The sequence below is a fragment of the Portunus trituberculatus genome, chromosome 25, assembly GCF_017591435.1.
Source record: "Portunus trituberculatus isolate SZX2019 chromosome 25, ASM1759143v1, whole genome shotgun sequence".
NCBI lineage: Eukaryota > Metazoa > Arthropoda > Malacostraca > Decapoda > Portunidae > Portunus > Portunus trituberculatus.
Window position 1 is genome coordinate 2,023,588 of NC_059279.1, and position 17,780 is coordinate 2,041,367.

Genomic DNA, 17,780 nt, shown 5'->3' on the forward strand with positions numbered 1-17,780 from the left:
GAGGGATAACTCACGAGCACACAGGGTGGCTTTGTAGCATCACTACGTATTGCACATATACGTGAAGAGGGAAAACATTCACATCACATCACGCAAGACTAAAATCATACACACTTTCATAGTTTTATTTACATACATAATATTGCTGAAATATTTACAGTGCAAAATAAATATAATTATACACAAGTCACAACTCTTTGATCAAATTGGTCTCAGTCAGGTAAATCATGAGTTTATCGATAGAAATAGAGAATGAGAGAAATGAAATAGTCTGCCTTTTAAGCACCTCGTTATTTGTCCCGCTGGAGCTGCCAACACTCGCTGTACAACTAGATACAATTTGATATATACTGCTTTGACAAATAACCAAAGTTGGACACAATTTTGAAGAGAAAGATGTCACAATAACCAGTAAATCATTATGTGATACTTTTTACAAGTAGTATCTCATTGAGGATAGATTTAGTAATAGATAGTTATCATAGATATACTATTATACACAGTACCTTCAGACATACCTTCTGCTACTGGTTAAAACGCCAGTAGTTGTCTTGTGGTGGCGGTGGTGGTAACAGTGGTGGTGGCGGTGCGCTATACTGACCCATGCACACCCCCACACAGCCATAAACACTAAAAAAAACACTCTTATATACCGAAAATACTCGTAAACACACTCAAAATACCCCAACATACATTCAGAACATGTCTACACACACACAGAAGTGAAGTGAAGTGTTGCTATATTACCGACAAATTTCAAGCAGCACCAAGCACCAGTACCAAACACCAAGCGGCAAGACAAGCAGTGCAAGCCTTCGCCACAACCCTCCACACTGCCTTATCTTTATCAATTAAAGGTATTTATAAGGCCATTCATTTATTATTAACTTTCCTTTACATTTGAGAGTGAAAACAGTACGCAAATATTAAAAGGTGATAGGATAATAATTATTATAGAAGCTAGGCATCAGTATTAACAGTTGATATTTGCTTCCTTCACTTACCGTAAGCCAAATATATGTCATAATGGAGCCACCAGTCTACCATTTCATATCCCATAGTCAAAAGTTCCCTATATGGCTTAATTTTAGCTTGATTAGATGATAAAGACAACATATGCAGGTCCGCCGCCTGTTCCCGTTGTTGTCTCCGGGCTGCCGCCTCCCCCGCCGTCCTCCAGCCGTTACCATCCCGCCAACAGCCTGTAGAGTCAAATACTTTTTTCAAGTATTTCCTAACGGTAATATTACGCTTCCATGGTATGTTTTTATGGTTTCTATGAATGTTTCGTTGTGTTTGAAGTGTTTTCCGCGCTTGAGTTGGGTAAATACGTAGCGTTTAGTGGTGTTTTATGGCGTATGTTAAAGCCTTTTTAATGGCTAAAAATTTTAATTTCCCACTGAGATTTTTTATTTGAAGTTATAAGTGAGCCTTTATGACATCAAAGAATCGTCCCCTTTTAAGTGTGAAATCAATCTATAGAGTGAAATATGTGGTGCTTTGAGTGTGTTTTGGATTAATTTTGAGTGTTTTAAGCTGTGTGTGTGTGTGTGTTAGGAGTGTTTTGGCTGTGTGTGTAATATGGGTATATATTGGGTGTTTCTAGTGAGTTTTACGTGTGTTTGGGGCATTTTGAGGAGTTGCATGGCTTTCTGAGTGTGGTAGGGGATGATATTGAGTGTTGTAAGTGCTTTGGGTGTGTGGAGGTGATTTTGTTTTAATTTTGTGTTTCTAGTGAGTTTTAGGTGTGTCTTGGTGCATTTTGAGGTGTTGCATGGTGTTTTGAGTGTGTTTTATGTTAGTTTGAGTGTTTTAAATGGTTTGGGTGTGTGTGGGGGTGATTGTGGCGTATAGTGGTGTTTCTACAGAGTGTTGTGTGTGTTTTGGTGTCTTTTGAGTTGTTGCTTGGTTTTATGAGTGTGTTTTTGGTTAGTTTTGAGTGTTGTAAGTGGTTTGTGTGTGAAGTTGGGTGGTTCAGGGTACTACTGGGTGTTTCTAGTGAGTTTTAGGTATGTTTGGGACACTGAGATTTTGTGTGGTGTTTTGAGTTAGTTTTGAGTGTTTTAAGTGGTTTGGGTGTGCACTAATATAATTATATACCCTGTGTTGTGACGTCATAGGATATTTACCAATCAGAGCACAAAGAAATTATGGTGATATGGCAACACTAAATCGGTGCCTGCTATTGGCCAATGACCAGTATGAACGAAATTTTTATATATTATTCGTGCAATTTCTTTGAATAATGGATACAAGCCTGCCTGCAGTACACATGATTGTGTTATACTTTACTTCGTTCATCTGTAGATACTGGCATTTGCAAGGATTCCTGAATAATATTAATGATAAAATTCTTATAAATGAGCACTATATAGTATACTATTTTTGATTTGTAATTCGTGCATATCTACCATCTGTATTCATGTGTTTTGGGTGAGGTTGAGTTTATTCTGGGTCTGTTTAGATATGTTTGGGATATAAAGAGCGTTTTCTGGATGTGTTTGGGTGTGACCTTATAATCAGCTTTATTACACCCACAAGGGCCTGCCACAGCCAGACATTGCTCAGATAGCCGTGAAAATTGCTTTATGAACGCAAGTTTCACTGTTTTGTTATATATATATATATATATATATATATATATATATATATATATATATATATATATATATATATATATATACTGTATGTGTGTAACTCACCTCGGTCGTCTGCTGGTCACCCAGCCAGTCTTCCCCATTACGGAGCGAGCTCAGAGCTCATAGACCGATTTTCGGGTAGGACTGAGACCACATCAACACACAACACACACCGGGAAAGCGAGGCCACAACCTCTCAAGTTACATCCCGTACCTATTTATTGCTAGGTGAACAGGGACCACACATTAAGAGGCTTACCCATTTGTCTCGCCGCTTACCGGGACTCGAACCCGGCCCTCTCGATTGTGAGTCGAGCGTGCTAACCACTACACTACGCGGTGTGTGTGTGTGTGTGTGTGTGTGTGTGTGTGTGTGTGTGTGTGTGTGTGTGTGTGTGTGTGTAAGATCCAGTTTTTTGTTCTGTCAGTTCTTAACTTATTCTGCCGAGCGCTGGAGGGAGAAGAGAGTGCCGGTTGCTAGTTCACTGAGGACAAATGGCGACGACAACCCCTAGCTTCTCAGCGAGAGCGGCGGTGTGACGTACTTGTGCTGCAGGACGGCAAGACGTACGAGTTATGTCAGCGCCTCCTTAATTATACAGGCGAGTATGAGGACAAGGTCGGTGTGATTTATTATGTTATGAAAAAATATACTTGTGTTCTGTGATAGGATTATATTAGGGATTAAGAAGTATGGGTGGGTGGGGTTTGGTGAGGTGCAGGGTGGTGGTGTAGCAGTTGGAAATTTATGTCAGTTACAAATGATCTGTCCGCGTCAGTGTGCCAGGCCTGTGAGAGGCAAGGAGACAGGAGGGGTGCGCTGCGTTGCATGATTTAGAAAGCCTGCTTCATTATATCCGGTCCACGAATAGGCAAATAAACTGATACAGTGGTAGGGGCGTGCAGCCGTGCATAGGGTCTGAAGACGTGATGCTGGTGGTGGTCGTCTATGAAACTCCTGCGACGTGCGTAGCAGTCTTCTCAGGTGTTTTTCCCTGTTAATAATGTAGAAATGTAGTTAATCGCCATAATCGGTCACTATAACTACAAGTCTTAAAACATCTTATTCTCTCAACACGACTGTTTGGTTTCATTACTGGGACACATTTTTTACCTCTTCAATACTGGGACACATTTTATACCTCTTAAATACTGGGACACATTTTCATCTCTAATATTGGGACAAATACTGGAGCACATTTTATACCTCTTCAATGCCGGGACACATTTTTCACCTCTTCAGTACTGGGACACATTTTTTTTTACCTGACATTAGGAAGGATAGCTCTCAAGACATACCCGACATGTAAATTTTAGTACTGGAGGGAAGTTTGATGTTGTAGCTCTTAATAAAACTCGCCTTAATTAACCTCTTCATTACCGGGACACTTTTTTTTAGCTCTCATTAGGAAGGATGGCGCTCAAAACACCCGACACGTGATTTTTAGTACCAGAGGGAAGTTTGATGCTGTAACTCGGACGCTCTCTTAATAAAACCTTAAATTAACTTCTTCATTACTGGGACACAGTTTTACTTAGAAATTTATGTGCTATTAGACGATTCTATTGACATTAGGAAGGATGGGACACAAGTTAAATGCAATTCCTCGATAAAAGGACGGCTGACTTAAATGGAATTCCTCTCTCTCTCTCTCTCTCTCTCTCTCTCTCTCTCTCTCTCTCTCTCTCAGGTGGCAAGAATAACAGCTATACTCTTGGCTGTAGATAGGATGTGGAGACTAGTGGCCTCTATTTGTCTTCCATGCCAGATAAGTACTCCAGAATATAGCGAAAGTTTGCACCACTAAGACCTGATGGTGAAGAGGCACGAAGGAAAAGTTGAGGGTCTGCACTGCTGGCCATACCTGAGGGAAAAAGACACACACACTCAGGAACATCTTTATAACACAGGGGCGTCACGTGTCAAGATGAAAGTTTAATAAATACATGATCTAGTAAACAATAGGTACATAGGGAAAGTTGAGGGTCTGCAGTGCTGGCCATACCTGAGGGAAAAGACACCCACACTCAGGAACATGATTATAACACAGGGGCGACATGTGATCTAGTAAATAATACATATATACATGGGAAATCTTACACTCCAACTGGTTAGCATGATGTCTTTGTAGTTTGTCTTTATTTCCTGTTGTATTTGAGTAACTGAGCGGCCCTGTGTGACGCCCAGCACTGACAAGAATGCTCCGAGGAAAGTTGGTGCAAAGATCAGCTGGTCTGACGCCACCTTCTTAACAGCAGATATTCCTTTCCCAGAACCAAACTTGCAATCAAGGAGACCGTACCATTTTTTCAGCACAGGACCCTAGGGAAAAATTAAGTTTAGGATCAAATATCTCTCAGTAATAGCAAGTAACACCGTGAAATTACTCGGTGGTGTTTTGGTGTGTTATCTACATCGGTATCTTTGCCTACTTAGTAACCATCTGTTTTACTATGTTATAAAAAGAAAATTAGCTGATGATTGGATAATATTGAAAACAAATTTATACTTTAAAGTCTAAAGTCTCTAGATGTTAGAATAAATAGAAAAATAAATAAACAGGAAAAGAACCCACAATAAAGAAGGTGCCGATGGCTAAGAAGCGAGCAGTCCTCCGCCACTCATAATCTCCGAGTGACTTGCCTTCAACAAGGAACTGGGAACTGGCATCTCCAACTCCCATCAACACACCTCATGGAGAAACGATTATTAACGCTTATCATCTTAAAAGTTCTTCAGATGAGCAATGAATTCTCTCCACTTATGACGAGAAAAGTCATTGACCTAATGGTGATATCAGAGCTTATTTCATATTTCTCTCCACTGAAGCGGCTGAAGGCAAAGAGGAAGGCATTATTCTGCATTTTTATCATAATAGTAAATGTAAATAAAGCAGAAGCAATAACAAACATGATTTCATAAGTGAACGTCCAGTAACAAATAGTCAACTGGCAAGGAAGGGTGAGAAATGCAAGACTATAAGAAATGCAACGAGCCTTTTGAATTGTTAATGTGTATTTGCAAGCAATATACATACATTGTGTCGTCAATATTACCTGCCTGAAGACACTGCATTGTGGCGGGGTATTTACTTAACAGCCGTGAATGTGCTCTGAGAATGGAACCCATGTTTGTGTTGTGGCCCCGCGGGATAGGTACTTGCATTTCACTCACTTATGATCGCCTCACATCAGCATCCCTCTACAAGTATCATGTGTTTCTCTCTAATAGTAAGAAACAACTTGTTCAACTCCGGTATGGAAATTCTAGTTCTTCTTGTGACCTTAGTATGTCACCTGCTGTCCGTCGACCTTTTCAGCCTGTGGGAGGGACAAAAATGAACACAGACTCATATCAACATGTCCCTTAACTTTTAACCTCTCTGACATGTTCCCCAGGCCTGCACCAGAAACATTTTCCTCTCATACTGTCTCTTCCCTCTGTTCCTTGCTACCACATAGTCCCAGCATGGTGGCAATATCTCTGATTACTTCCTCTGGTCTTTGCACTGTAGTTCACCTACGCTTCCTTCATAAGTCCACCTTCACTACTTTAATCCCCCACATGAGTTTCTGAAGGTGTGTAAAATCACCAAATAGTCACCAGAAGGAATATGAAAACGCGTCATGCTACTGAAGAGGCTATTGACTGATCGATTGATGCATTTACTGCTGCATTAATGGACAGACATAAGGAGAGGCTATCAAACAATAAAATTATATATATATATATATATATATATATATATATATATATATATATATATATATATATATATATATATATATATATATATATATATATAGTACACATTACAGGAATATAAGTTAATCAATAAATACAGATATTGCACACCTTAATTCATAAACATCCTACAGTCTGGGAGCAAACGTAAGATATTCCTTGAGTGTATCCCTGAGAGTGGCTGGATCTAGGATATGGTCACAACTAGTCCTTTAACCCCTTCAGTACTGGGACGCATTTCTACCATGAGTTTTGGATATGATTAAACAATTATTTTCTTTTGCATTAGGAAGAGTCTATGAAGGTTTGAAGATTAGTGACCGGAGTTTTCACTTTTCTAATCCCCAAATAAGTTTTTGGATCGGTATAATAACGAGAAATAGTAAGAAGGAATAGGAAAACGTGTCATGCTACTGAAGGAGTTAATGGCCTTTCTGCCTGTTCATCTCAATCCTATTCATATTCCACTCTTCATTGTTTATAGCATTATATTTAGTACCTCATCCCTTTACTCTGCATATTTCCTTCCTCCAAAGCTCTTTCACTGTGCGGTCTCTTCACCTGATGCCTCCCTGCCTTCTACCTTTATCTAATTACTTCATGCTGTTCTCTGCTGCACACCAATTTCTTTTCACTTACACATTACAAGCGCCTTTTTTCCTTCCCTGTTCTCTATTTTCTTGTCTTCTTTGCGTCTATATATTTTCCCGACGTTCCCCCACATTCTGCTTCACACACCTCGATCGCATGCACCTTCTTTCTTCTCTTTGGTACTTTTCAGTCTTTCACCAAACTCAGCATGGCTCATCTTACCCTTTATTCTCATCACATTAAGCTTCTCATTCTGGGTAATTTTAGCTCCGTAACACCTGTGTTAAATTGATTATAACTCTCAACAATTTTCAAAGATTTACCAGTGTTGGGGAGAACAAACTCACGCTCTGTCATGTCCTCGTTGTGATACAGGACAAGTGTGACCGGTGTGGTGGAAAAGGACACGCGGACAGTTACTGAGTGACTGACTGAGTCCTGACTAAGCACTGAGCAGTGAGGTGATGCGTGAGCACCAGTCACCAGTAACTGCTAGTCTTTTACATCATCATGCCATGTGGTGAGAGCAAGGAGGGTGAATAAGAGAAGGCGGCATGACGTCACACAAATGAAGGGTCCGCACTCCGCTGCTGCCCATAACCCCATATCACACAACACCTTGCCTGCCGCCCATTGAGAATACATGGGAACCCCAGTTACGCTCCTTATTTTCCGTCTTATGTCCATGTTTGGAGGCTGCCCACCATATATGTGACTTTAACAGACTCGCAATAGTCGCGGCATACTGTGCCACTAAGATTTAGACGGAAAATCATACATACAAGTGAGATGATAGTATCATCTCATTTATATGAGCTGGAAAACATATCATCATAACACTGTTTTCCAGCTGTGGTAGACTTGGGTGAGAGGTGGGAAGATGTCTTTGGGGCTAACCTATCACTGAACAAGGCCCTGTACACATGTGAATACACATGTGCATGTGCATATGTAGATGTAACATGCGCATTTAAATGAAGGATAATTAAACTGTATATCAAGTGAAAGTTGGTCTGAAGATTGACTTTTCTTGGTAAAGCAATTACTTAACACATGTCAAATACTCTCTCTCTCTCTCTCTCTCTCTCTCTCTCTCTCTCTCTCTCTCTCTCTTATTTAGAATGATGTGTGATCCCATGTCCCTGGGCGTTGGTGAAAGCATCAATCACTGTAATTACTATTACTACCACCACCACCACCACCACCACCACCACTACTACTATTAAACACACTACTACTACTACTATTACAAACACTACTACTACTACTACTACTAACGCTACAACTGCTACTACTACTACTACTACTACTACATGTATTCGCATCTTGTTCAACTCTTTGTGTAAATTCAAGTTTAAAGGAAATGGTTTGGTAGAGAGAGAGAGAGAGAGAGAGAGAGAGAGAGAGAGAGAGAGAGAGAGAGAGAGATATTGTAGGTCTGAGAGGCGCGAGGACTCTGTGTCGCTGGGAGTGTGCATGGCGGACCATACACCCCACACCATACACCACAATTTGCTCTCTTTCTCTGTCACCACACACATCACTGTCACTACACACCATACACCACAATTTGCTCTCTTTCACTCTGTCACCACACACACCACTGTCACCACACACCATACACCACAATTTGCTCTCTTTCACTCTGTCACCACACTCACCACTGTCATCACACACCACACTGCTCTCTTTCCCTCTATCACCACACACACCATACACCACAATTTGCTCTCTTTCACTCTATCACCACACACACCACTGTCACCACACACACCATACACCACACAGCTCTCTTCCACTCTATCACACACCATGCACCACACTGCTCTCTTCCACTCTATCACCACACACACACCACACACATTTTTTATTGTTTTCTTTTTTCTTATTATTTATTTGTGTTGCTTTTTATTTGTTTTGAATGTCGTGATTTGTAATGTCGATATTTTGTCACTCATCTCTCACTGTTTATCATGTTTGTTTTTTAATAATCGTGTTATTTTTGTTGTTGTTTTATTATTTTTGTATTTATTTGTGTGTTCTTTAATTAGATTTATATATTGTGTGTTGCGAATGTTGAGTTTGGTAATGTCGACATTTTGTAGCTCCTCCTCACGGCTGCTTGTATCTTCCAATAGATTAAAACCATAAAAAAACATTGAGTATTCCACACATAATTCCCAGATAACTTTCAAATCCTGAGAATTTAACACAAACAAGGACATAGTATTGGAATTTATTGTGTTGTGAATGCTGAGTTTAGTAATGTCGACATTTTGAAGCTCCCCACAGCAACTTGTATCCTTAAATAAACTAAAACCATAAAAACACTGAATAATTCATACATAATTCCGTGATAATTTTCAAACACTGAGAATTTAATACATACAAGGACATAGTATTGCAATTTATAGCGGGCAAGGAGAAGAGAGTCAATTCCTTTAGAAAGCTACAGTTGATGATGGCGTCGGTACCTCCCGCCGAGACACACGGTTGACCTCACTGGAGTGCCGTTATATTTTCAGCCTGTATACAGGTGACAGTGCCGTGACAGAGGTGGTGGAGGTTATTAATGCACCAAGGAACAGGTGTGTAAGGTGTGGCAGTGGTGTTGATAAGGGATTAGTGTGTAAGGAGGGAAAGAAGTGTGATGGGCCGAGTGCACGTCTACTCCATGTCAACAAACTTAGTAGTGATGGCCGTGTGGTGTTTGGTGTTGCTTATACACCCCATAAACACACTCAAACACCCCGCAACACATCCACAACATATCCATATACACCCAAACACACACACACACACACACACACAAAAGTGAAGTGATGACATTCCCGACAGCACCAGCGACGAGACAAGAGAACAATACAACTCTTCACCACGACTCTCCACAACGCCTCACCATCATTTATTTCAGGTATTTCTAAGGCCACTCTCTTATTTGTAGGTTTTCTTTGCATATGAGAGTGAAAACAGTGCCCAAATGTTGAAAAGGTGATGGGTATAACGAGCTGTTGTTAGTATTACCAGCTATCATTTGCTTCTTTGACTCACCGTAAGCCAAACATGTGTCAGAATGCAGCCATTACTGTGCTATTGCATGTTACCTGGGCAAGTTTTCCCGATGTGGCTTAATTTTGTTGTGGTTAGATAATAAATGCAACATAAGGATTATGGAGCCCGCGCTGCAGTGTTCCCGGATGTTACCTCCCGCCCGGTCCCCGCCCCGCCCCCCGAGCACCACCCATGTCCCCCGTGGCAACCTGCGGGTTCCAATACTTTTTTGTTATGTTCTCTAGAAATAATATTACGCTTCCATGATGTGTTTTTATGGTTTCTCTAAATATTTCTTTGTGTTTGAAGTGTGTTCCGCGCCTAGGTTCGGTAAATATGTGGAGTTTAGTTGTGTTTTATCGCTTAAATATGAGCTGCCATAACCGTCAAAATTTTCCATCTTCCAATTTCAACTTTTTTTTTTATTTCGTGCTGTAACTGGGCCTTTATTGTATCAATTAACCGTCTGTACTTTTTTAAGCGTGAAATCAATCCATTGAGTGAAATATGTAGACTTTGAACTGGTGTTTTGTTCCGTTTAACGTATGTTTTATTTTTTCGATTTTATTAGTTTACGTTTCTGTTTGACGGTCAAACTCGTTGTAGAATGCCTTAAAAGAAAGCTCAGACTCTGTAGAATGTGTTAGAATACTCGCCAAGTGATAATAGGTGGACTTTACAAGAGTTTTTAATGAGATTAGAGTTTAATGGTTATGTTTTACATAAATGCTCTTTCACTCGTTCACTTCTGGTTTTAGGTCAGTGTTAGATGCCTGAGAAGAGTGTTTATATTGTCTAATATTTTTCGAAAGAAATATAAATTCGAAATGGCTGGACGTTTTGGCAGCGTTTTAAGTGGAAATGTTTATATACATTTTATATACTTAATTTAGGCAGTTTTTAAAACTAGTTAAGCAGGAGATGTTTTGATGTTTTGGATATTAATTAAAGTATCTATCAAGTCATAAAAAAGTAAGCATTCGGCCTTGGCTTCGTTTTTTCTTGAAGTCATTTTTAAAATTATTTACGTAATTCAGCCGAGTCACCACTGTTCCCGCGCTCTTGATGACGTCACAGCCAAGGTGGTGACTCATCATAACCAAGGCCGGCGTCCCTCCCTCCCTCCCGCCCAGTTCGTCGATATTTTGCCTAATATCTAGTGATTTCTACGTGTTTTCCTGTGTTTCTTGGCTCAGGTGTGTAGATATTAGTAGCAGAAGGAAGAAGAAAAGATAGATAAAGGAGGGTGAGAAGGAAGGAAGGAGAAAGGGAGGAATAAGTGGAGGAGCAGGCAAGCCACAATAGGTACTCTCACTCCAGTTCCTCAATATTTTGCCTAATATCTCGTGTTTTCAAAGTGTTTTGATGTGTTTCTAGGCTCAGGCGTGTTGATGGGAGCAGTAGAAGAAAGAAAAAAGGAGGAGAACGAAGAAGAAAGGAAAAATGGAAGTGGAAGAAGAGGAGGAGCCAAGCCACAATATTTAGGTAAGTCCCCTTTTTAATGTTATCGTTCTTTATAACGCATTTTGGTGTTTTTGGGTTATATCTGAAGTATTTTGAGTGTGTTTGGTAGTGTTGCAAGGTGTTTTGGGTATATTTTGTGTGTTTTCAGTGTGTGTTAGATGTTTTTAGGTATATTTTACATATCTTGAGTGTGGTATAGAGGGGTGTTTGAATATATGGGTGTATTCTGAGTGCGGTTAGGGGAATTTTTAGGTATTGTATGGTGTATTGAGTGTGTTTTAGGTTAGTTTTTTGTATGAGCTGTTGCTTCTTCCCTCTTCACATAGCACAACCGCCCTCTTCTTGGATGTGGTCAAGTTGTATGCCCACATTTGGTACAAGGCCCTCTAGGATCTTGGGATTTTGAGCATTTTAAAGTGGTTTGGGTGTGTTTTGTGGTGTAGGGGTGCTATTGGTGTATATTCTGATTCTGATTTGTGAAGCGCAGGGCAGGCATGTTTTTTTGGGGTGATTGAAATATTAGTGTTGTCTTTCATTAACCATGTTACTGAAACAGGAGTCTTTTAGAAATACAACTTAGGCAACCAGTTTTTCAAAGTCCACAGTTAGGAGGAAGTTTGTTCTTAAGAGTGTTTTTGCTTTTGATTTGATAAATAGCATGTTACTCTGTCAATAGATCATCAAACATCTTGTAAAAACTGGAAGGGTTTGGGTGTGTTTCTGGGGTGTTTGAGGTGAAAGAGTGTGTTTTTGTGGTTTTTTTGGTGTGTTTTTGTGGTGTTTGAGTGGTTTGGGGATATTTGGGTGTGTGTTTTGGGTGTTTAGGAGTGTTTTTGGGGATTTGAGTGTGTTTGGTGGTGTTTGAATGTGTTTGGGTGATTTTTAGATGTGTGTCTCATCTGCGTGTTGAAACACACCGAAACATCCCAAAGCACACTCTAAGCACACCAAAAACATCCCAGAAGACCCCAATACACACCAAAACAAGCACACTCTAAGAACACCAAAAACACCCCAGAAGACCCCAATACAGCCTAAAACACACCAAAACAAGCACACTCTGAGCACACCAAAAACACCCCAAAACACACTCTGAACATGACATAAACACCACAGAACATACTCAAAAGAAGATCAGGATGAGGCAAAATGTGAAGGATATTAGAAAATAGTTTTCTGCATAGAATGGTGGAAAAGTGGAATGCATTTAGTGGTGAAGTTGTTACACCACATAAAGTGCATAACTTTAAGGAAAAAATTGGATAAATGGAGACAGGATGCTATGAACACAACATAAACACCACAGAACACACTCAAAACACCCCAAAACATTCCCAAAACACACTCGTTTTCAACCTAACCTAATCTAACACCTCATAACCACTCCTCTCTCCCTCTCCCACAGATTTGAACCTTGTGTTTTTAAGTTTTTAATGTTTTTCAATTTTTTTTTACATTATTCGTGTGTTTTAATGTTTTTTTTTAATGTTTCTGTATGTTTTTCATTCATTATTCCTGTGTTTTGGTGTTTTTTAATGTTTCCCTTCGATTTTCTTATATTTTGTTAGGTTTTTCTAATTTTTTTTTACAATTTAAGCCGCCTTTCCAAGCTCACCAAAGCTAGCCTAACCAGACACCCCAAACCACTCACTCTCTCTCTCCCTCCTGCAGGTCATGAGGGAGGCGGTGGAGGTGTGGGGGGTCCAGCACGCCATCACAGACAACCTGCAGTTCATGCTGGGGATGGGACACACTGGGACAGCCTCGGACTGTTGGTGGGAGCAAGACAAGGCTGTGGCAATTTTGCCACTCAGACCTGTTGCCATGTTACTATTATTGCACATCCTAAGAAGGTGTGTGTATGTGTGCATATGTGTGTTTACCTAGTTGTATTTACTTAGTAGTATTGTACAGGGTTCCAGCGGGCCTCGTAGCGTCCTGTCTCCATGTCTTCATTTATCCAATTTTTTCCTTAAAGTTATGCACATTATGTGGTGTAACAACTTCACCACTCAATGCATTCCACTTTTCCACCGTTCTATGAGGAAAACTATTTTCCAATATCCTTGACACACTGCCTCATCCTGATCTTCTTTACATGTCCTCTTGTCCTTCCATCTTCTGTCACCAGCACCAGGTCTTCCTTGTCTATTTTGTTCAATGCCATTGACTATCTTGTACATTGTTATTAGGTCCCCTCATTCTCTTCTATCTTGTAAGGTTTGCAGTCACATTTCCTTCAGCCATTCTTTGTATATTAGGTCCTTTAGTTCTGGCACCATCTTTTTAGCAATCTTCTGTATCTGTTCTAATCTTCTTATATCCTTTTCAGAACTTGTGGAGACCACACCACAGCTGCATATTCCAGCCTTGGGCGTATCATGCTTGTGATGATTTTTTCATCATATCTTTGTCCATGAATTGAAATGTCATTCTTATATTTGTCAACATTTTACATGATAATCCAAATATCTTGCTTATGTGTTTCTTGGGTTCAGATTTTCCTGTATAATCACTCCCAGATCTTTTTCCTCAATAGTCTTCATTATTATTTTGTTCCTTATCCATCAGGTAGTTCCATACTGGTCTTTTCTTACTCTTTCTTAGTTCCATTACGTGACATTTCTTGGCATTAAACTCCAATTTCCACTTCCTGCTCCATTCATAGATTTTGCTTATATTTTCCTGTAACAGCAAAACGTCCTCCCTGGTTTTGATAACTCGTAGCAGCTTTGCATCATCAGCAAATAGATTAATATAACTGTTTACCCCATTGTGAATGTCGTTTACATAAATCTGGAACATAATGGGGGCTAGCACTTACACTAACCCTTGTGGCACTCCGCTAGTTACTTTACCCAAAGTTGACTATGTATCTCTGATCACAGTTCTCATTTCCCTGTCCTTCAAATAATTTCTTATCCCTTCTGATAAGGTTCCTTGCAATCCTCCTATGTTCTCTAGTTTCTAAAGTAATCTTTCATGAGGGACTTTATCAAAAGCCTTTTTATGTCCAGGTATACTGTGTCCACCATCCGTCTCTGCTTTCCACTCCTATAACTCTAGAGTAGAACCTTAATAAGTTTGATACACATGACCGTCCTGTCCTGAACCCAAATTGTCTGTTCTATATGACTTTTTCTTCTTCCAGATGTTTAACCCATTTTCTTTGATAATTATTTGACACATCTTCCCCAAAATGCTTGTAAGTGACGCTGGTCTGTAGTTTAGTGGTTCAGTTGCCTTTCTTCCTTTAAATATTGGTATTACCTTGGTTGTCTTCCATTCTAGTGGAACTTTCACTTCATTTAGTGAACTTGTAATTATTTCCCAAATTGGTGTGTGTGTATATTTACCTAGTTGTATTATACGGGAGGGGAGCCCATGGTGGTGTTGTCCCATCTCTGTACCTCACAGTGTCTAATTTTGTGTTGAAGTGGTGGTGGTGGACTTTGCATGCACCACCTCTCTGTCCAGTCCGTTCCATATATCTATCACTCTATGGGGGAAGCTGTTTTTCTTGAAGTCTCTTCTGTAGTTGTCTTTTGTGAGTTTTAGTCCATGTCCTCTTGTGTCCCTTGTGTCCCTCTTCAGCAGGTCCATCCTATCAGGAAGCGCCATATTATTCATTATTCTGTAGATGGTCAACAGGTCGCCTCTTTCTCTTCTCTGCTCCAGTGTTGGTCAGTCCAGTCTCTCCAGTCTCTTTTCATACGTAAGAGCCGACAAGGTTGGGGCCAGTTTGGTGGCTGCTCTTTGTAGCCTTTCAATTTTTGTGATATTCTTCCTGGTGTGAGGTGACCACAGTACTGCTGCATACTCCAGTCATGGTCTGATCAAGGATTCCAATAACTTTTTCACCATATCTTCATCAATATATGTGAATGCAATTCTAATATTTCTCAGTAAGTTGTAGGTCTCACCAACAATTTTATTGATATGTTTATTGGGGGACATTTCCTTTGTTATGAGAACTCCCAGGTCCTTTTTACTTTCCACCTTCTTAATCTTCTCTTCTCCAAGTTTGTATTGTCTTGTTATCCTATTTTTGCTCTTCCTAAATTCCATTATGCTACATTTCTTAATGTTGAATTCCATCTCCCATCTTTTCTTCCATTCCCATAGTCTATCTAAGTCCTGCTATAGAGTTCCACCATCATCGTGTGACCCAACTTTCTTCAAAAGTTTTGTCATCTGCAAAGAAACTTGTGTAGCTTTAATTTCTGTATGGGTGACTTTTGACGTGCTGGAACGCATTCCTTACTATTACATGTTGTAATGGGTTTGGTATACGGTAATTTTGATTTATGGTGAGGTTTTCAGGAACGCATATGTACCGTATAACGAGGACTTAGTGTATATTGTTATGATATTGTATTTTTGATTGATTTATTTCAGCTTCAATATGGCCTGTGAAGGAAAAGATATGTAATCTATTTTCTGTATAGTAGGTTTATTGTTAAGTCCTCGTTTGTTAGTGTGTCGTACATGAATACTTTTTTTCAACTTAACAATTAGTCGTATGTTGTATCTATGGTGGTGTTTGCTTGATTTAGGTTTAACCAATACTAAAGTGTGCTTATTGTGTTGTGTAATAGGTTTTCCTATTACACTTGTGTGTAGTTTGTATTGCTTTGCTTTACATTGTTTTTGCTTTGCCTCACTGATTATATTCATATCCTTGACCAAATATACTTTATTGCCAGTCTAACTGGTTTTCATGAATGGAAAGACAATGGTATGATTTTTTTTTTTTCTGAATTGAAACATGTTTGTTTGCATTGATGTAGGATACCTAGCTATGTGTTAAAATGCTTAATGTATATTTGACTTGCTTGTGTGACGTCTCTGCTTTCCATACTCTTTAGTGATATTTTGGCTGTAGCTAGGGCTTACAAACATGTGGGTATTCCCACAAAACCACAACCTGCTTCTAGGTGCTTAAACATGCATCTTTTATTTTGTAACTTTGAATGGTGATATGCTTATTGTGTTAGTTTCAACGCTGATGTATAATGCTGATAATGTCTGAGGTCTGTGGTAATGGTGTATGCTCTGTTGTGGCATCTTGCATAGTTGATGTGATCAGCTATGTAGCTTTTGTCTGCATGTACACCAATTTACTTTTCTCTATATATAACTTACTTGTTTTTGCTTGTTACATTTATTGTGTATGCTTAAAAAAACTTAAATTCACTAACATGCTGTGTTCCATTATAATCATTAGTGACTCAAGTATTTTCTGTTCTGTGAAACTAAGCCCCTCAAATGTCAATTTTTCACTGCTTAACTTTTTAACTTTTTTTTTTTTTCAAAGTAATCCCTTTTGAAGAGAATTAAGGGTTAAGACACATTTCAAACTAAGTTCGGCCTCCCACCTTGTTATTATTTTCTGAGAGCCCTTTTGTTTGTTTGTGTGTTGTCTTAGGTTAACACCTTTATCATGTAAGACACAGTTTCCCTTACAGTTTTGATCATCATTAGGATTGAGAGACAAGAGTACCCTGACTTATAGTTTTGTCGTCAACATTTGTAGAACAATGATAACAACAATTATGATGAGACACTGCATGATTAATACATTGAAGTATTCATTATTGTTTAAATATCATATTTAGATACTAAACATGAAATAAAAACACAAATAAACCATTGTTTTTTCTGCTACCTTTATTATAAGTGTTGATTCAACACATTACAAAAAGGTACATACACACATACTGTGTATGTACCTTTGGGCATGTGTATATTGGACTAAGGACTCCACCCTGTGGTTTTCCAAGGTCAAAGACTTCCTCAGAGGAGACTGCACCTTGAAACCAAACCTGTGCTGTTCTATTGTACAAATAGTCCCTGATCCATCCTAATACGTAATCTACCTTTTACACCTTTGAGAAAGAGTTCCTCCATAATAACATCTTTGTTGGCCCTGTCGAAGCCACCCTTGAGATCAATGAAAGCTCTAAGGCTAGTATTAACGCCATGGCCACTAGATATACGATAAAGGAAGATTAGAACATGGCTAAGGGAGCTGGCGTTGGGTAGCAGCCTCTACGTGACGGAGAAGCAGAGACCAGGGAAGGGAGGCGGAAGGTTGAAGGTAGCCCGGCACGGTGGATGGGGTCAAAAGAAGGCAGGCAGGAGGGGATAGGGGGAGTGTGACGTGAGGATAACAAGCAGTTAGCAGCCTCTTGTTCCATGTCCCTGTGCGAAAGTATGGCAAGAAAACAAATCGAGTGCGGTATATAATTAATCTCCCACCAATCTCATCTTTTTTTTTTTTTAGCACT

General features: G+C 39.6%; 1 protein-coding gene and 1 long non-coding RNA gene across 2 annotated transcripts; one reads left to right on the forward strand and one right to left on the reverse strand.

Moving 5' to 3' along the window:
• Positions 1-319: 319 nt before the first annotated feature.
• On the forward strand, positions 320-3,410 carry LOC123508749. Its single transcript, XR_006675997.1, has 3 exons — positions 320-857; positions 1,123-1,240; positions 3,068-3,410. It is a non-coding gene; the product is annotated as an uncharacterized LOC123508749 (long non-coding RNA).
• A 968-nt stretch (positions 3,411-4,378) lies between these two features.
• On the reverse strand, positions 4,379-6,067 carry LOC123509012 (protein Mpv17-like). The gene is made up of 4 exons (XM_045263158.1): positions 5,697-6,067; positions 5,216-5,331; positions 4,741-4,962; positions 4,379-4,504 (listed from the first exon to the last, which is right to left on the reverse strand). Exons 1-4 carry the CDS (start codon positions 5,803-5,805, stop codon positions 4,379-4,381), a joined length of 573 nt encoding a protein of 190 aa, XP_045119093.1. The 5' UTR covers positions 5,806-6,067.
• Between the last annotated feature and the right edge of the window lie 11,713 nt (positions 6,068-17,780).

What these genes read in the sequence shown, in the direction of transcription:
- LOC123509012 (XM_045263158.1), bottom strand. Translation starts at nt 5,805, where the DNA reads ATGCAAGTACCTATCCCGCGGGGCCACAACACAAACATGGGTTCCATT. An exon ending in CCATCGGCACCTTCTTTATT is followed by an intron (nt 4,963 to 5,215) that starts GTGGGTTCTTTT and finishes ATTTTTCCCTAG; the next exon opens with GGTCCTGTGCTGAAAAAATG. An exon ending in TCATGCTAACCAGTTGGAGT is followed by an intron (nt 4,505 to 4,740) that starts GTAAGATTTCCC and finishes TTTTTCCCTCAG; the next exon opens with GTATGGCCAGCAGTGCAGAC.